General features: G+C 39.8%; 1 protein-coding gene across 6 annotated transcripts in view; it reads left to right on the plus strand.

The window, feature by feature from the left end:
• Positions 1 to 20583, plus strand: part of smoc1 (SPARC related modular calcium binding 1) — a 58193-nt gene that overhangs the window by 23485 nt on the left and 14125 nt on the right. For 2 of the 6 annotated variants that reach the window (XM_085257542.1, XM_085257541.1), the window contains exons 4-11: positions 216 to 334; positions 540 to 639; positions 3502 to 3552; positions 4070 to 4117; positions 6865 to 6954; positions 7342 to 7422; positions 18072 to 18264; positions 20025 to 20107. In XM_085257542.1, the coding sequence (XP_085113668.1) occupies positions 216 to 334; positions 540 to 639; positions 3502 to 3552; positions 4070 to 4117; positions 6865 to 6954; positions 7342 to 7422; positions 18072 to 18264; positions 20025 to 20107 (765 nt within the window). Of the gene's footprint in view, positions 1 to 215; positions 335 to 539; positions 640 to 3501; positions 3553 to 4069; positions 4118 to 6861; positions 6955 to 7341; positions 7423 to 18071; positions 18265 to 20024; positions 20108 to 20583 lie in introns of all 6 variants that reach the window. The other 4 variants (XM_085257540.1, XM_085257543.1, XM_085257545.1 and 1 more) reach the window with 4 other exon arrangements.

A 20583-nucleotide genomic window follows, 5' to 3' on the forward strand; every position in this document is an offset into this window, starting at 1 on the left:
AAAATCAAAACTGAGAAGAAAGTAATAAAATTATGTTTGTTTTCCCATCCTGTCAAAACATGCCCTTGAGCAAGGCACAGCAGTAAACTGTGTCTGTATTTACAGGTGTGAGCAGAGTGTTACTGGCACAGAACATGTGTCTTCACTACATAAAAACAGTGCTGGAGGTTTGTATGCAGTGTTTGAGAACAGAAGGTCCTTTCAATACGTTTCAGATGCAGGACAGTCCAAGTGTCGTGTTGAGAGGAACCAGGCTCTGGAGCAAGCCAGAAGACCTCAGTCTTCAGAGTCCATGTTCATCCCAGAATGCAATGAAGATGGAACATTTGCCCAGGTCCGTATCCAATCATCCGCGGCTTTTTCCTTCCCTTTTAAATCTTTCACGCTTCATCTTTCTCTTTCCATTAGTCTCATGTGTACCCCCCCTCTTCAGATCACCCCAAAATTGAGCTTTTTCTTCACTGACAGAAAAGTCCACCCCCTGTTCTTTATTTACACTCTCATGTGTTTTACCTCTTCCATGTGTCTTGCCTCTGCAGGTCCAGTGCCATACTCTGACCGGTTACTGCTGGTGTGTTACCAGTGATGGCAAGCCAGTGAGTGGCTCCTCTGTGCACAACAGGACCCCAGTGTGTTCAGGTACTAAATAGGGGGGAATCAAGTTGGTAACCTGTTGATGAGGAGCTTTTCCAAATCATCTTAAAACATCTGTTGTATTACCGCACATACGAGTGATGGTTAATTATTTGTGTTACCTGAACAGCTCTACTTCGGAGTATTTTTAACAGTCTGCATGACCAAAGCATCCGAGTTGGTTGGATGTTTCCTGACAATTCCTTGTCGGTATGAAAAACAGAAAAATAAGCTTTTAGACATGATAGTGGTGGCTATGTTTGCTGGATCTTGCAGGCAAGCGTGCTTGGAAGCCAAGTCACTGGGTTTTGGGGCCAGTCAATCATTTTAGGAAGTGAACTAGTTTTCATAATTCAAAAAACATCTGGCAATAATTCTTTTTCAAAGGCTTTATATAATTTTAGGATACTACTGGACACAGAGTTAAACTTATAAATGATGTTCAGGAAGCCTGCCAGTCCTGATGGAGGATAAAGAGTGAACACAGCATTTGGATGACAGTTACAAAAGGTCTGTCTGTAAATGTCGAGCCATTCTATGGGCACATGTGTATTAAATGTCATGTGGCTTACAGCAGGTGCAAGGTCAACGAGAAGGCTAATGGCCATACATGCAGGGGCCTCTCGGCACTCAAACTCTCCCCCCACCTCTAAGTGCTCTCAGCAGGCTGGAGGAGAGAGAGCAAACGGGGCTCTGCACACTCATCCTGGATGGGAACACTTTATGATAATCACCATCATTTTCTCTCAGAAGATAATACACAGCGATCTTTGCCAGAGCTGGATTGCAAAGCCACTAGAGCATATGGTGCAAATTTTGTGTGGAAAGTGCGGTGAAAGTGGTCGCATGCCCCTCTGAAACTGCTCAGCAGACAAAGCACCCCCAACCAAACCTCCCCTTTTCTTTTTCTCTTCAGTTCCTTGATCGATCTCTATCTGCCTAATCTGCTGTGCTTTCTCTTTTCTGTCTCTCTAACTTGTGCCACATTTTTCTGTTTGATGCTTTGAAGAAAACTTCACAAATTGATCATACTTCCATCCACCCGTTACAACAATAAAACCTCACCTTACTGATTTTCCAATTTATGAAGGTATGCTATGACAAAGTAGCTCTAATTATAATTTTTTTTGCTCTATTGTTCTCTGCACCAGATGTGTTTTTTAATGGCGCATATACTTCATTTTTCAGTTCACCCTTCACAACAGAAAGTGACAGCAAATTAATTTGTGCAGCCACACAAAACATGTGGTCCTGAAAGTTTTGTGACTTTTCTGTGTTTAACGCTGCAGAAAATTCTTGGTGCTTTTTTCCGTGAGGCTCTGTTTCCTCAAACATCATCACTTTGCAATGTTTGCAAAACATTTTTTACTTCACCCCTGTAAGCCAACTCAGGGAGAGACATTAGACTGAAATGAATTTATTTTGGTGCAAAAAATGAATTTGCTCCAAAACAGAGCTGCACCAAATCATATTTGCTTGTTCTGTTCCTTAACTTACAGGATTTGGAGCTTTACTGTTCATATATGACATAAATCTGTTCTGGATGATTGGTTTGACAAAATAAGCAATGTGAAGATGTCAGTTTGGATGATATCTTTAACTACGACATTCTGACAATCCAAAAATACAAAATACACTGATTGGCCATTTTGTTAGATATACAGTATACTCACATGGTAGCAATTCAGTGAATATAGGCGTGTAGTCATGGTCAAAATGACTGGCTGATGTTAAAAAGGAGCATCAGAATTAAGCAGAAAGGTGATTTTGTTTGTGCCAGATGGGCTAGTCTGAGGATTTCTGAAACTTCTGGCACAACCATCTCTTGGCTTTACAGGTAATAGTCTGAAAAAGAACAAATATCCACTTAGTGGCAATTCTCTAGGCCTTGTTGATGCCAGAGGTCAGAAGAGAATGACCAGACCGCTTCAAGCTGATAAGAAAGCAGTAATTCAGATAACCTGCTGTTACAGCAAAGGTATGCAGAAGAACATCTCTGAATGTACAACACCTTTAACCTTGAAGCAAATGTGCCACAGCAGCAGAAGCCCACACTCGGTGCAATTCCTGTCAGCCTGGAAAGATAGGAAACAGACTGTAATTCATACAGAAGATTGGAAAAGTGTTGCTTGATTTCTGCTTCGACATTTAGATAATAGGGTCAGAATTTGGTCTAAACAACATAAAAGAGTACTTCTTCCCTATTTGTGTAAGTGCTGGGGATATTTTGTTGGCTCACTTTAGGCCCCTTGGTACTAACTGGTACTTGGTACCATAGTTTAAATGCCACACCCTCTCTTAATTATTTTTGCTGACCATATAAATCCCCTTATGGCCACAGTCTAACCATCTCCTGATGGCTGCTTCCAAAGCATTAATGTGCCATGTCACAGAGCTCAGATCATCTTGAACTGGTTTCTTGAACATGACAATGCACTCAAATGGCTTCACAGTCTGTAGATACCAGCGAGTTGCACTAATAAAGTTGACACTTGAGTCTAGATAACAGATTAATTAAAAGCAGTTACACTTAGCAAAGGTTGGAAAGTGCATTCTCGTGTAATCGTGTTTAAATACACTCTTTTTAAAATCCTGAAATGTAGTTTATTGCACAATACAATTTCTACCTGTCTCCTTTCTGTCCTGGATAAGATCCGATATCTTCATTGTTTCTTGCAAAGGTATGTATGACACTGGCGCCTGAATCTGGGCACAATAAACCCACTGGTGTCTCCGGATACTAAAGTTTAACAGTACATGCCCAGCTCATCTGCCCCTTACTATACCTTCCCAATCAAATAACCTTTGACATGCTCAGATGCACCTGTCTACTGTGACCCAAATCAATCATCTCGCATACATTTGCAGGAAACTTCCGTGAATTTATGGGAACTCATGCTGGGACAAGTGGATTGTCAGGTAGTAAATTTCCTTCTAGTTGCTTTAACTTAAAATAGAATCTCCCATTTTTCTCTTCTATTGTAATTGGTTGCACCATTTAATTTTGCCCTGCCCTCCGTGCATCCACGCATGACACCAAATACCTGCATGCACCAAACAAGAATGACATTTAGAACTTGGAATCTTTCATGTTTAATTTCCACAGATGAAGCAGATCATTCAGTTTTGCGTTGGTCTGTATTAAAATTATGCATAGTACTAACAATATGTACTCGTCCACCTAACCAAAAGAAGAGACACCAGTGGATTGGGTAATCAGTAGGAGTGCTGGTTTTTCTGATGTTTCCTGTGTCGACTGTTTTAAAAGAAATAAAAACATATTTACTTGCTGTAAGTTGGTAATTTTTTTATTTATTTTACCAGCTCAAAAAACAACAAAAAAACCAAAACAGTTTTGAAGACAAATCCTTTAAATTTAACTTTACTGGCTGTTACTGTCTAGTCTTTGGTTTACACTGTTTCTTCCTCTTCCCAGGGTCAGTAACTGATAAGCCACCAGGGCCACCAAACACAGATAGAAAAGGTGAGTTGTGATCTGCTGTTATGTGTGCATGTACCCTAAAAGTGTTTTGACCTGATTTTACTCCATGTGATCCATGCAAAGTCAACATTTGTGAAGAACACAAACTTACACGTACTGGCCTTCACTGTTAAAGGGAATCTAAAAACAACACCAAGAGATGTTTCCCCCCTTTTATAAGATGCAAATGATGCTGAATTTATTATAAAGATCTCAAATATATGCACCACTGTCTAATGCATCCCTCAAGTGACAGTTCATCTTTAACCATAGCAGTTTTAACAAATCTGTCCAAAATCTTGACTGGTTTTGCTCAAGTTATGCTTTTTTCCCCACCCTCCAGGAATGGTAAAATATGGAACATTATAGAATTAATTCAAGAAATTAAAGAAACACTGAGGAGACTTTCTACTGAGCCTCTAAAAATCGGTTTTTGCTTCAGAAATCTCACAGAAAATAGATCTTAAGGAATTTCTTTAAACTGAAAAAAAGTGGGCAGTCTCTCGAAGCTTCTCTGCCGATGCCGTTTCACACCACTTGACAATTGCAGTAAGTTACAGGTTATTTTGACATGCTTATCACACTCTAGCAGGGTTTACACATAGACTTCTCATGTATGGTAAATTAAGAGAGATATTTAATAAACAAAACAAAAACGCTGCTGCTCATTCTTTGTTTCACCTGGGTTTACACCAAGACCGACCCAGTGACTACTGCATTTTATTTACAGTTCAACCTGAATAGGTCAGTTTGACCTCAGGTTCTTTAACATTACTGACATGTCATCTGATTTAAGAACTTAACATTAGTGTTTATCTCCAATCAAAGTTTCTCTGTTGTTTGCTTTTGATTGAATTATTTCCCAAGGAATTTTCCAGATGCTACAATACCGCATGTGGGTGAGTATTCTAGGCAGTTCAATTCACAGCATTACATGAGATCCTTTAAAGTTTTGCAACTCTACCTAAAAGCTTAGCTACTTTAAATTTTACCAGTTTTCCCTACAAGGTCACCCTCTTTGGTGCCCCTGGGTTACTTTCAATGCAGCTGCAGTTTTTAGAAATCAGTTCTACTCTAACTGCAAGGGGTATATAAACATGGACTTTAGACTTTTGTAGGGAGCAAACTATCAACTTCTACGTCACTGCAGAGTATAGTGGAGAATGAGAGCTGGGGCTCTGGCTCCTGAGACCAAACAGCAGTTTTTGACAGAAATTTCCATCCAAAGGCCGCAAATGACAGTCACGACCATGCTCATCATTCACAGGGTTTGAATTTGCCTTGATAGGATCTGACTGACAGCATGGAGGTCTACTATATTGCACAGAGGGAAAAGATTAGGTGTGCACTGTGCACATGGTCACAGTGAATTGAAATGCAGGAGTATTTTCACCTCGCCAATAAAAGCTTTGCTCACCTGCCACTTTGAAACAGTGTGCGATTGTGGGCTACATAGCAAACTCAAAAGTCTTCATGTGATAACAGAGGGCGACTTCCAGAAAGCATTCTTGAATCTTTAATAGGCAGAGTTGCAAAACTTTATAATCACATCTATAAATGTAAAAAAACGGACTTGAAATGTTTTTAGTTTTTGCTTAACAGTTAAATTGTTGTATTTTTGTTATACCCATATGAACTTTAGCATTGCCAGAATTTAATGTGTTTAAGGGAGGAAAGTCAAATATTTAGTTAATAATTTACCAAGAAAACTGAAGACAGCAGTTTATTTGGCCCTCAGTGTGGGAGCAGAGACACAAATATTTTACCAGTGTTTAACTGTAATGAATAAGAATAAACGTTTATACTGTGATCTTCAATTTTATTACTTGTAGTTTTGGTTAGTAGTTAAAGTGAGCTGCATATTTGCATCTGCCAAAAACAAGGGAGTCACGACAACTTCTAAGTCTCCTTCTACACTGGCATATTTTACGAAAGGAAAAAAGAGGAAAATATTGCTTAATTAGATTCTTCTGTGGCTTATTAGTGTTTTTTATTTTAGTGTCCGAGACAGTTAATTATCTAGTACTTCATGTGTTTTGAAGACTTTGCCCCGAGGATGATGCTTGAGTGATGCGTATCCGCTTGGGAGAATAAATGACCTCGTATTATTTTTGTAAAAACTCGTGTGATTCCATTTTAAACTGGTTTTGTTATATATCCTTCTACTTAACCAAGGTGTGAAGGAGTAATTTTCCAGCGTGACGTGATTGTAAACTAACGATGAGACCATCACCGAATTCACTTTGGTAAATTCCCTGGACATCCATGAGTATATTATTTCCAAATTTTAATGCATTCAAGGAACTTGAGATCTCACCAAAAACAAACATTTTTGGGCAGACTAACCAGTTGACCTACTTCCTAGCGATACATTACAACATAATTTGACAATTAAGAATGACGACACAGACAGTTTCACCTCTTTGCATTAACTGTGGATGCAGCTTTCTGATGCTACATCTGCACTGCATTTGTCCTGAGGAGCGGTGTCCTCCTCGTGTGAGTGTCTGGGTGTGTGGTTTACACTGCGAGTGTGAGTGAGTGTGCTAAATGTGCAGCTGATCATGTTGGTGTGAGGATGATTTATTGATGCATGTGTGCAGGACCACATGTGGGTGTTTGTCTCTCTCTCTCTCCTTTCTATATTATTCAGTCTGTCTGTCTGTCTGTCTGTCTTGGCCGGGCCATGTGCAAATCCCAACCATTCAACAGTTCTGGAGAGTAGATTGTATTAACCTCAATAATAGTAGTCTCTTTCCGTTTCTTTCTCACCCTTAACCCAGATGATGGCTCCAAGCCCACACCCACCATGGAGACTCATGTCCCCCCTGAGGGTGATGGTAAGCCTCCTCAATAACTCCTACACAGTCGCTTAGATAATTAGTGTGCATATGGTATATTTATAATGACTCATAGGTTTAAAGGCAGCTGACAGCATTGCTCCTTTGTGTGCTTACATCCCATGTCTTAAGAATGCACCATTACATCAAATGGAAAAGGCCAGATGTTAAAATACCAAATGATACATTTGATATTTTTGGAAAAACTGGGATCTTGGATGCAATTTTAGCTTTGGTTTTGTGGGCAAAGCTTGGCTGTGCATGTTGCTTTTCAAATAAGTAGCTACTGGTGAGGTTAAATAAAGCACGGCTGTGTGTAAAATTTTCTCGAGATCACCTAAATGTGTGAAAGCTATTTGTCTAGAACTTGTCATTCTGTCGCTGCAGAGATAACTGCTCCAACACTATGGATAAAACAGCTGGTTTACAAGGAGAACAAAAAGAACAGCTCCTCTTCCAGGAAACCAGGTGAGTGAAAGAAAAATTTTCTGCTTATTCTACACATATTCTCTAAAATAAAGGCATTAGGGGTATGCATTAATTTGCAAGTTTGTGTGCGTGAAGCCCTTAAAATATAGCATTGTTGGATGCTGATAAACTCAGCTCTTCTCTGCCACACTTTTTACATACTCAGGCTAAATAATTAGCCATACTGAACTTTGGAAGATATGAAAGCTATCAGAGAAGTTGCTAGAACCCTAAACAAAGTATATATAAACGTGGCTCCGGTGTAACCAGTTTCAAAACCACCAGCTTGCCATGAAATGTAATCTGTTTTAACTTGAAGACAGACCTACACTGCCAGGGTTATGTTTTGTGGTTTCATTCCTTTGGTGTAATTTGTTTAGCTTTCTCTGTCTCCTTTTTAATTACGCCTTGACGTGTCCACTAAACTCTGGGAGGTTTGATGGCTGTACCAAGTCGAGGAGTGAATGAAGTGTGGCCTGTGTGAGCATATGTGTATTAGGAGTAGATGGATATATTGGTTAGCTGATATATATGGGTTGATGTAAATCTTCAAAAGTCTAAAAACAGTCTATTTTCTTCAATAATAAATCTTTCATTCAGACTGTATCTCCTAAAGATGGAAAAAATGGGGGGGGGAAAAGTGCAAATCAGGCACTTACTGTGTTGGTGTTGAGCTATAATGTTTCCACGAGTGTTTAAAAAAGCATTTATGATTTAATCAGACTTTCAGGAAATCAAATACCCATGAAAACTGATGTGGAAGCTCGCAGACTTGTAAGCCCCGTAGTTTTTGCCGTTAAAATACTGAAAGGAAAAAAGAAAAAAATTCACCACATCTCACCAGTAGTTTGTCTGCCCGTCTTCTTGCACACCTCAGTATTTTGCATCTAAATATTGTTGAGGCATCTATGTAATCTCACAACTCTTCTTTCATCCTAAACCTTTTTGTCTGCCATTTACCACAAAATCTGATTTTACATGCTACGCTGCAAACAATGAGGCATACAAATACTTGATTGTACCTTGGGGTTTCCTGGGATTATGAATGATGGTGATGTGGCAGGGGAAACTGTGGTCAGCATTGAGGGGTGTATTTTATCTAAGAGGTATTTGCTGTGACAGCTCTTTGAAACTTCTGTGGAAACACCAGCTTCCCGTTTCAAATTAGCATCCGGTGTCCTCAAAGGACAAGCGACAAGGCCGAGTGAGGGGGAGATGTCATCACATTTGAGGCATGAGCGATGTGTGTGTCTACATCTGCATGTGATTGCAAACCGCGTGTGTGTTTGTGTGTGTTGTCAAAGGAGATTGTGTGCCTGTGCCTAATTTAAAGTTGGAAAGCAAATAACAGTTACTGGAGGAAGTGTACTTAAACCTCTTCTTCTTTTGGCTGCTCCCATTAGGGGTCACCACAGCTGATCGTCTGATTCCATCTCATTCTATCCCAACCATCCTCCTCTGCCACACCAGCCCTTTTCATATCCTCCTTCACTTCATCCATGAATCTCTTCTCTGTGGTCTTCCTGGTTTCCTCCTGCCTGGCAGTTCCATATTAAACATCCTTTGTCCAATATATCCACCATCCCTCCTGTTTGCACATATCCAAACAATCACAACCGTTCCTCGCTAAGTTTGTCTGTCTTCTCTAATCTTGTCCATCCCGTATATTTAGCGCTGCCCTCTCCAGCTCTGCCTGTCTTTTTGTCAGTGCCGCCAGCTCCAAAAAATACATCATAACAGGTCTCACTACCATCTTGTAAACCTTCCCTTCTACACTTCATGCTATCCTTCTATCACAAATCACCCCCTCCACTCTTCTCCACCCACCCCACCTGCACGCTCTTCTTCACCTCTCTTGTGCAGTGTCCGTTGCTTTGGATGGTTGACCCCGGGTATTTAAAATTGTCTCCTTCACTTTTTCACCCGTTTCCCTCTCAGTCACACACATGTATCCTGTCGTTCTTTCATTCCTCTTCTCTCCAGAGAATACCTCCACCTCTCCAGGCTCTCTTCCATCTGCTCCCTACTCTCACCACAGATCATAACATCATAGTCAAGGAAATTCCTGCCTGACCTCATCTGTCAGGCAGTGTCATCCCCAGTGTAATCCCATCCCCACTCTGAACCCATCTGTCATTCCCACCCCACACCTCACCGCTGTCTTACTGTCCAGCAATACATATCCAGCACCACCCTCTCTGCCATTCTCTTGGCATCATATGCTTTCTCTAGATCAGCAAGAACACTGTGTAACTCCTTTTGACCTTCTTTATACTTTTTCACCAATACTCATGAATTCTGATCTTAACCTAGCTTCAGCGTTATCCCTCTATAGCTACAACAGTTTTGCACATCATCCTTGTTCTTGAAAACTTGTATCAGTACACTTCTTCTGCTTACATTCTTAAGTGCACTGGCTCTTTTGTAATTCTTTAATTTAATGAGCTAGTTACCAGTGCTGGGTAATGTTACTTTTAAGAGTACTTGTTACGTTACAAAATATCCACAATATAAATAATTTCTTATGTTACAATGTTACCTATTTAAAAAAATTATTTTTTATTGTACTTTGAGATACCAGCATTCACAATTCTTTGCACATGTTGATTATACTGTCCATGTAGCTTACTGTACATTTCAGATAAAGAAAAGAAGAGGTAAGATATATTTTGTTTTGGTGGGAAAACTCCTTTGTTATAGCAGTTCAAAGTTCACAACAAACATATATGAAATATGTAGAAGGGCATATAACTTACATATAATACAGTATGAAAAATTAATTAGGTAAAAACTAATCTGAAATAAATACAATAAAGTAAAATAAGTATATTTTACTTTAAGTATTAGTAATATTACAATAAGTGAAAAAGCTACTCTCAGTTTAGGGGTGAAATAAACTTAACATGAGAGGGCAGGACTTCTAAATGTAGTGACTTTACCTCATTGCAAAGCAGGTTGGTACTGATAGCATCTCTTCCATTAACAGTGGCAGCTGTAGCATTGTTTGCTGGTACTTTTTAAGGCAGAGGTCACATTTTGCATGTGCATTTTATCTGCCAAAAAAAAAAAAAAAAAAAAAAACAGGAAAAAATACCTCAACAATGTAAAGATTAGGGATGGGTATCGTTTAGGTTTTATCCGATACCGGTGCCAAATCGGTACTTTTGAAACTGTGCCGGTGCTTAAACGGTGCTCGAACTGGTGCTTAAAGAATGGAGAACACAAACTTTGTCCAAAAACCTCTCATGTTCAGCTGTTTTTTTTGTAAAAAGATAACAATGTGTGCCTTTTCTGCAGCTATGTGGCATATATGGTATCACTCTTGGCTGGAAGAAGTGCTTAATCAATGGAAAAAACACAAACTTTGTCCAAAAACCTCTCATGTTTAACTGTTTTCCACTTTTTCTTTGGTCATTTTAGCCTTTTTGGCCAGGGTGAAGGGAGTATCTGCCATCAAACAAGAAGACAGCCGCATGTAGCTATGATGATGTTTGCTAGTTCACCTTACATGCATTAATGTAATAACGTGGTTAGCCTACTCAACGTAAATTACACACGAACAACATGAAGCTACTCACGCAGAGAAGAACGGCTGCTGCTGCATCATCATCCTCATCATTTCTGCTACACTGGCAGGGCTAGGGGCCAGGACTCTATTCTTCGGGTTTTTGGGGGATGTTGCTCCGGGTCCGATAACTGGCAACCCACCCGACGTGCACGGTGTGAGGTCTAGCAGCAAACTATCAAATACAGCGCATTTCTCGGCTTTTAAAAAAAACGCTATGCGTCGCCAGCTGTTTAATCGGATTCTTGGTGTTACCTCCTTTGACAGTATCACAGTATCAGCTTAAAGCACTTGTTGCTGCTGAGTTTGCATATTTTGCTGTGAAGTACAGCCAGACTTTTGACCGCTTCGCCTTGGGCATTTTTAATCTGTAGCTCTGCTCTAACAGAACGTACGTACCTGGCCCCGCCTACTATCCTCGGAAACGTAAAATGATTGGCTAGAAGTGTATCACAGCTCAGGAAAAAAAAAAGCACCGAAATAAAGCACCGAAATGTGCGCTGCTTTTCGGTCTGGTTACTACCGTTTATGTCAGAACCGGTGCCATCATGGCACCGGACACCGGTACCCATCCCTAGTAAAGATCAGTCACAAATTCTTTTAGCTACAAGACTTTGTGGCAACAAAGGAACAAAAACACATCTATCACTTTTACCCATCAGCCGTAAAAGGCTCTCGGACCGTTGTCATTAGCTGGAGGTGTGGGTGCCGTTGACGCCCATGTTTGTCAATGCTGTAACTGGAGAACGAGGCGATATAAGAGTTTCAAATTGATGCCAAAGGTGTATCTACTAAAAATCTCAGCTGGATTTGAATTGCAGTAGCATCAACCTGAAGGTTAAGGTCAGAGGTCAAGTCTTCTGAAAATCTTGTGAATGCGATAACTCAAGAAGGAAATCAATAAATTAAATAACTAATTTGTAATTTGTTAGCTCCAGCATACACAATTACAGCGTGTCTTCTGATTGGTTAGTAAAAAAAAAGTCCATTGTTTGTCTTTTGTTAATATCCTTAATGCTTTGCCTTCTTCCTTTTTAACATGTTTTGAAAACATTAAAACCCTAAAAAGATTTAAAACCCCATTCTTCTTCACTGCAAAAACTGCCCTTTCTCATACTTCATTCATGGATCCATTCTGTCTTTAGAATTTTCTAGCAATTTTGTAATTTTTATAATCATTTAACCAAGAAAAAAAGTACAAGCTGATCATTTAAATGCCACAGCCTAACTTTATGACCACAGTTTATTAATCTTCAAAAGCTTCCACCAGCAGGATAACACACCATGTCACAAACATCAAATAATCTCAGACTGGTCTCTTGAACATGACAGTGAGTCCATTGTACTCAAAATGGCCTCCACGGTCACCAGATGTCATTCTAATAGAGTAACTCCATATGGTGGAACAGGAGATACACATCATGGATGTGCAGGTCACAAATCTGGAGCAACTTTGTGACGCTGTCCAGTCAGCACAGATCAAAAATAAATTAAAAATAATCAAGGCAGTTCTAAAGGCAAAAGCTGTCCAAATGGGTACTAGCAAGGTGATATATTGTTGTATTATATTCATACACATACACTCACTCACTCGGGCAATTCGGCACGCGAAAGGGAAGAGACAGCGAATAAATCTCTCTACCCACCAGGCAATTTCTCCACTTGACTCTAGAACAAGGGCAGAGACTGGCAGGGCTCCTTATACTGACAAACTGCTTTATTAACTTCTGGATAAAATCATTTCTAAGCAGAGAAGATTTGGCATAACAGTCCTTATTTAAACCTTCCTGTCTTTAAATACAAAGTGAAATAACCTGAGTCCTAATGGAGCAGACATCCCGCACGCACATAAACTGCGTTATTCATTTACAGGCTTTGTCTCTGGACACTCAATAATTCTGATTTAGAGCGATGTGGAGATTGTGCTAGTGAAATGTGTTTGCTTAGGCAAAGCAAAGCAAGGTCCATTTTTCAAACAGATGCTGTGTTGCCAGACTTTGACGTGCTGTTGATCAAATGTTGCAAGCAGGGGGAAGCGCTCTGTCATGCAGCTCATTTTTAAAAGTGTACAGAGAAGCAGAAACTTAAAAACCACCACTCCTCTCTTGTGGTGAAGCAAACAAAAGAAAAACAAAAATGCTGAAGGGATATAATGCGATCATGTCATTAATGCGCATGATTTTGTTTAAACATTTGCAGTCTTAAAAAGACTTTTGTTTCTTGTAATCCCATTTACATGTCATGCAAGAGGGCAGGATGCACTTGTTTAACTTTAAAGGGCAATAAGTGTGCACAGCAACAGGTTTCGGCTGTTCGGTTGATGTGTTCAAAAGTTACACCATCTTTTTAATGAGTCTCTATCATCTCAATGCTTTTGTTGTGTTGTAAAGACAAACACATGCACCTATATACATCCTCACAGAGTTCCTCTATTACTAACATTTCTGCCATCTTAACTGCAGAGAAGGCAGACAATGTTGCAGTGATTACCCAACAGCTGAAAGCCATTGAAGTGAAGTGAAAAAGAGAGCAATCGGAGGGGGGAGAGCAGGTTTAAAGACAGAGGAATTAGGACGGAGGGAAGCAGGGTAAAAGAAAAAGAAAGAAAAAGATGTAGAGGAGTGGAGGAAAGGACTGAGAAAGTGAGAGTGGTCACAACAAGCATAGGAATAAAGAAAAAAAGGAGATTAAAAATTATTTTGCTAAGGCTGGAGCCTCAGTAACAATGGCCAAAGTGAGACGTATAAAATGGGGCAAGTGTGTTATCAAAGATACTGCAGACAGCCATCTTTTGTTCATTATCAATTTGCCCTGAAGAAAATCACAACAACAATGATCACATTGTTACAACTGTTCCTGACTTCCACTTGTGTGGGTTTCATTTTTTTCCCCAAACTACAATATTTGTTTTCTGAGGGTTTTGTGTTTCTTGTCTTTCAGTTCCTGTCGAAGGAAGGGAAATAAAATTGAAAAAGAAACAAAAACAAAAAATAAATAGAGCAGAAATGCAGATATCCAAGGCAGGCCTGGATGACGTTGATTGAATTTCATGTCCACACAAAACTGAAAGGATTACATTGCAAGCATCCAGCCTTTTTCCATTTATATGTACAAAAACAATTTTCTTTTGGGAATCCTAGTGCCTGGCGCCAGCATAACCTCTGTATAATAAACAGTGCCAAATAATTTGGATGTGAAGGAACCTTGGCGAGGACAGCACTAAGAACACTTGAGTATGAGTCCTTACAGGACAAAAAATGTTCTTTAGTGCAAGGACACGTTTAGCTCTGTGCTGGCAGCCACGCTCAGGAAATCTGACCTCCCCACCTCCCACTCTCCTCCGCTAGGTCTCAGGCCTTCTGCTGAACCTGCCACCACCGTCATCTCCACCTTTATTAACTTCACCATGGATCGTGATAAGAGAGTATTTTGTTTTGCACACAGTCACTGCCAAAACAAAAAGAAACAGAAGTAATGACATGCTAGGTTTTTCATGACCCAGTGTTCTCAAAACGCCACCTATAAAGTTTTGCGCTCATGATATCAGCTTGATTATTGCGTGATGCGGACAAAGCAGGGCACTTGTTTAAGCTGGGGATGAAAGCGAGGATCGTGTACAGCAGTCAGTCAGTCAGTGTCACAGAAAGACTTGCATCTTGGAAAAATTGTGGAAGACTCAAAACAATTCTGTCACTTCTGTAAAGTTGACTGACGTGAGTACAGAGTGCTCCTCCAGCTGTTTAGACTTTTTCCCCTGCTCAGCTTTGCAAAACTGGAAACAAAGCAAAGCAAAAGATGAATAATGTTGCTGGAGTAGCTAGGTGGAACTATTAAACACAAGACAGCCAGTATCGTAATACTATCTGGTTACCATTGGCTGTTTACACTCTTTTCCTGAACTTCCATCCAGTGACATCAGGCATCTCGTGAAAGATGGCAGCCGTGATTGATCAGGGACCAGTGTAGATCTGTCATGTGTCTCAGTCATAAAAAGACAAGTTTTTATGACTAAATGGATACGGCAGCCATTGTAACAGACAATAATATTCTGTACTCTAAGCACAGCATTATGATTTAAATGTCAGCCTTTAAATCAGCACTGTGATTTTTATTATTATTTCCTGCTAAGGCACCAGAACACTGCTTTCTGTGTTATTGTGAATTTGTAAAAAGACCATGATAGTATCATTATATTTGCTTTTGAAATACAGGTGTAGGAAAGAGGAGAGGGAGTCTATAACCATGTAGAAACGAGTTACACAAGGTATTATGTGTGTAATTTAAAAACTTCAAAGCTACTGTCAGGTACAACTTCTTAGTAATGGGTTGGACCTTTTAAAGCCTTCAGTACTGCTTTCATTGTTTTTAATGTTGATTGTATATGTTGCTGGGGACGTTACTCAGAGATTCTGGTCCATATTGGCATGATTCGTACCACATCCTGATCCACTAAAACCCCAAGGTTGTTCTATTGGAATGAGCTCTGGTGACTGTGGAGGCCATTTAGGTACAAGAAACCAAGAAATGATTGGAGTGTTCACAAAGGTATGGTCATGGTTAACTGCAATAATCAGGAAGTCTGTGGATTTTAGATGACGGTCAGCAGAAAGCAATACTCATCAGACCAGGCAATTTTCTTTCAATCTTCTTTTTTTTTATTTTTGGGTAGCCTGTGTAGCATCCAGTCTACTAAAAGGTTCAATGTGTTGCGTGTTCAGAGATGTTCGTCTCCATACTTTTGTTGTGAGAAGTCATTATTTGAGTTACTGTTTCCGTCCCATCATTTTGAACCAGGTTGGGCATTCTCCTTTAACCTCTAATATTAACAAGGCATTTTCTCCCAGAGGACTGCAGCTCATTGGATATTTTCTCTTTTTCTCACCATTCTCTCCAAACCCTAGAGATGGTTGTGTGGGAAAATCCCAGTAGATCTGAAATGCTGAGAGCAGCCTGTCTGGCACCAACAATCATGCTACATTCACATAACCTTTCTTCTCTATTCTGATGCTTGGTTTGGACTTAAGCAGGTCAACTTCACCATGTCTACATGTTTAAATCAACAGCAACATATTCTGAAATGCCCAGAGCAGTGCTCACAACTACTGATTTGCTATTGTGCTTGCTAACGTAAAGGGGTTGAATACAACCCGCTTTTTATTGGATGGTCTTAAATTATGTAAAGACCAGAAATCTAATTTCTGTTTTCACTGCTCAACTTCTCTGATGCTGATCTGAAATAGGCAGGGGCTGTGTGATACAGCTGTTATTCTTTGGTAGCAAAAGCCGAGACTGCAGGCACTGTCTTGGCACTAGTCAGCCCCTTAATGTGAAAACACCACCACATGTCACCACCTTGAAGAAAAGTCACTGTGGCTCTGTTATTGTTGCTTAAGGCTTCATCATAGCGTACTTGAATGTAAAATGAAGAATGGATTTGCAGCAACCAAAGCACACTTAATCACCTTGGTAACTATCTCAGCAGTTAGCTCTGTTGGACATGGCTTAAGAGTGAGCAATGGATTAAATGGATGTGAATATAAATACATTCTTCATCCACTGAGACAAGGTGCTGCAGGAGCATCTCTCAAGGGTTGAGGCCTGTTTTTGAGCAGAAACATGTAAGACTGCGGTGGGTAAAGCCATAATTTAACTTTGCTGCTAATGGCATTACTCTTGGGGTGGTCAAAAATTGGTGATTTAACAAAAGACCTATTTGATTTTTAAAAAAAATCTGCAGTTAAGAATGTGACTATCTCTCCGTAACCCAATGTTGTTACTAAACAGTGACAATTGCCTCCCTGGAACATGCTTGGAGGGAGTATGCCTGGCATCCACATGCTTGCTGTGCAGTATTTTAACATGGGCTCACACAGACTTTGCACAAAGGTGCTGGGAGAACAAATGACTGAATGGAACATTTACTTTCTTACATAAACCTCTGTCCGGTAATATCTACTGCTATGACCCCCAGATAAACTCTCAGTCACAGCTCAGACAAGACACCACTATAGCTCAATACTCTCAATACTCTCTGGTCCTAACGCATATTGACCAAGCAGCTCTTCCCTAGCTTTTATACTGTCAGGTGGCTGATTCTCAGGAGAACCGGATGGCAGCTGAATTCAAGAAAGGGGCAGGGCGCATTCACCCAACATATGTCACCACACATGTGAAAATGGCATTAATTCAGGTCTGAGTCTCAGAGGGAACCTGTCAGTGACACCCTGATAACCACAGGTTGCGAAAAAAAGTGTGTCTGCGACTGGTAGGTAAGTTATTGCTTGAGGTTGCTGGCTTTACAATTGTTGTGGTTGCTTATAGTTTACATGGACGATGTTTACTTCTCTTGAAACACATGTCATTTATTCTTGAAGGTGTAGTGAAACTTGGAAAAAGTGCAATGCAAACCTGAAACACATTTCAAAGTAAAAGTTGAATATTTGCAGACAAGTCAGCATTTTCCATCCAAACTACAAATGACCACAGCAACCTGTTAGTGACCTCCAGCAGCCTCTAGCAACCCCTTGCCAACTGCTCATGGAGTACACACTTTTCCTTAGTGACTGATGATTACCGTGGGAATCACCGACTCGTTTCTAGACCTGAGTTAACAGAACAGCAATCAATTTCATAGTAACTCTCAGCAACCACTTGCAACCTGTTGGAGAATACAAATTTTCCTCATGACCGGTAGTTACGAGATGGTTACAGGTCTCTGGGAACTGTGTGACTGATTCTTTGTACAGCCAGTACATGACTGAGTCTCACTGGAAAATGCCCATATTAAAACTTTTGGTTTGTATTTATAAATTGCCTGGTCAGGACATAAGGCTTTATGTTGTTAATTGTCATTTATGTCCTGAATAAAATGCACATTAATGGATTTTTTCCCTTTTTGTGCTCACAGGCCACATAAAATGTTACCAGAGGCCAACATCTGGTTTGCAGTGAACACTTCCAGAACCCTGTTCCACATATTTCACATTTTAATTTAGTAGTAGTAATTTTTTGTATATGTGCTGTCTGTATTTGGTTTCCCAAATCTGTTATTTTCCTGTACTGAGTGTGTTTCTAATACTTTTAGAGAAAGTTCCCTCTTGTGACCAGGAGAGACAGAGTGCTCTGGAAGAGGCTCTGCAGAATCCTCGTGAGGCCATTTTCATCCCCGACTGTGGGCCTGGAGGCCTTTACAAGGCCGTCCAGTGCCACCAGTCCACAGGCTACTGTTGGTGTGTTCTGGTGGACACGGGACGCCCCATTCCTGGAACCTCTACCAGGTAAGATTATCAGAAAAATCACGTAAAGAAACAATATCATTTATTATAGTAGTTACAGATGTTTTTAATTGATTTGATATGCATGTCTGTCTGCCATCATATGAATAACTGACATGCTAATAACAGGACTACTGAAATGTGTTAAAAACAATAATCTGTCTAATTTTAAACAAGAGTGCTCTACGGTAGTTAATTTGAGGGCATCTGAGAATGAATGATTATGGAGTCATAATCACCAATCTAGGAATCCATTCCTGAAAAGCACATATTGGTTCCAAAATTTGAGGCAATCAATCCCCCAAAATAATTCACTTGGATCAACAAAGGAGAAGCTCAAGAATAACACACCTTTTTGCTGTAAGTCAGACTAAAGTGGTGGACCCACTGACAGACTGGTCAGTTATATTATCCAGAACGTTTTGGATCCAAGCTCTCTTGCCAGTTCACTTGCCAAAGCAATTAGTTCCAAGATTATGTGAATTTCGGTTAGCTAGCTATAAACACTCTGTTTCTGGAATGACTTTGTTTTTAGTGCAGTTGCTACTGTTTACATTGCTTTGAGGAAAGCACAGTATTTTTTGTGCACGAGCTTCATGTTGGGGGATCTCTGAATTAAAAACACGTTCGAAAAAAATGAGTGTTCACTGCTCATGTTTTGTTTCTGTAAAATGTTTTCGTGATTTGTAATCAGAAGATGAATATTACAACTTCAAACAAGTGGCGAGACAAAGACAAAGCGTGGACTATAAGCATGCACTGGTGAAGAAATGAACTGATTTTGTTCCTGAAAAGGAATCGTCATTCTCTCTCTCCAAAAGGCTTAATGCTTTACAAGCTGAAGTAAAGACATTTTTCAAATTTGAAGATATGGTCTTCTGTTTGAATAGACAATAGCTCAAGTTTAGTTTCAAATCAATAAGATACCAGAAGGCATATTTATTTATTTTTTGACACCCTAGGATAAATCACTTGCACAACAGGAAACTTTAGACAGAGCAAATTCTGATCTGCATTTCAGAGCTCTTTTATGAAAACCCTGAGGTGATTATTCCTTCACATAAAAATACACTTGGACTAGAACTCATGTCATACATCCCAGTTTCTCTTCTCCAAACAGCAATGTGCAGAGTCATCCATCAGATATCCCCATCTTGGATCAGTGGCTGTGCAGACTGTGTGAAAAAATATAGAGTTGATAACTTGCTTTTGCTTAAAAAAAAAAAAAAAAAAAAAAAAAAAAAAAAAAAAAAAGACAAATCAAACACATGTGCTCCATTTTCCATCGTATTCACGAACCACTGATATAATAGCCAGGAGAAAACGAGTCATGCCACGCGTAATGCTGAACAGTTTGTTATGGCTTTGAGAAAAAAAAAAAAAAGCTCTGTGCACTTCAAATCCAATTTATTTATCAAGCTATAAAGAAAGGTTAATCACGGTCAACTGAGATGAAGGGAGAGCATACAGATCAAAGACAAGAGAGCAAGAGGTTGTAATTTGAAGAAGTCAGAATTTGAATCATTTGTTACATGTTGCAAATGAGATCATGGAAGACTAATTGGATTGTGGTGGTTTTTTTGTTTAGTTCGGTTCGGTTTTAGTTTCAGGTGATGATTTTTTTTTTCCTTCTCTAGCTGTTCAGATCTTTCGAAATCAACTCCTTTGATGTCTCCAATTTTTCACACTTTGTTAAGACAGATTTACGCTTTTCCTCTTCGGCTTCTATCTCATGCAGCCATGTGCTTGCCTCTTTGTAACAGGTACCAGACGCCTGAGTGCGATGGAGCTGCACGATCTCGAGTCTCGGACACAGAAGAAGCATTCCAAGGCAGAGAACTGCAAGGTCACTTCACTTTTTCACTGCAGTTCAATCCAATTTGGTTGTGGGAGTACAGAAACTTTCCATTTATTATCTGGTAGAATTTTTATAGCTGCTTTAGAGATTAAACTTGCTTTCCAAATAATAACTGTCAGTGGACTTTAATATCAAAACAGTAGCTTCTAGCCAACAACACAGCTTAGCTGAGGGGGAAAGCATCAATGTTTACTCCCTCTCACCGGGACTGGCTGCTTGTCATGGGTAAATGGAAGCTTCTGTAGCATGAAGGGATTGGCAAGTGTGGTTTGGTAGAAAGAAAATGATTTTTACATGAATCTGTTCACAACAATGTCTCTTTGCTGGAAAGAGAGATTGCTGCTTAAGTTTTTTAAATTTATTTTTTGGCACTTTGAGCACCACAAGGAAGGTGCATCATATTCAAGAGAACTTTTAAAGTCAATACTGCCAAAACAGAGAAACCTATACCAAAATATAATGTA

The sequence above is a fragment of the Mchenga conophoros genome, linkage group LG19, assembly GCF_057382185.1.
Source record: "Mchenga conophoros isolate Kocher_MC1m ecotype Shallow Benthic linkage group LG19, M_conophoros_male_GT1.1, whole genome shotgun sequence".
Lineage (NCBI taxonomy): Eukaryota > Metazoa > Chordata > Actinopteri > Cichliformes > Cichlidae > Mchenga > Mchenga conophoros.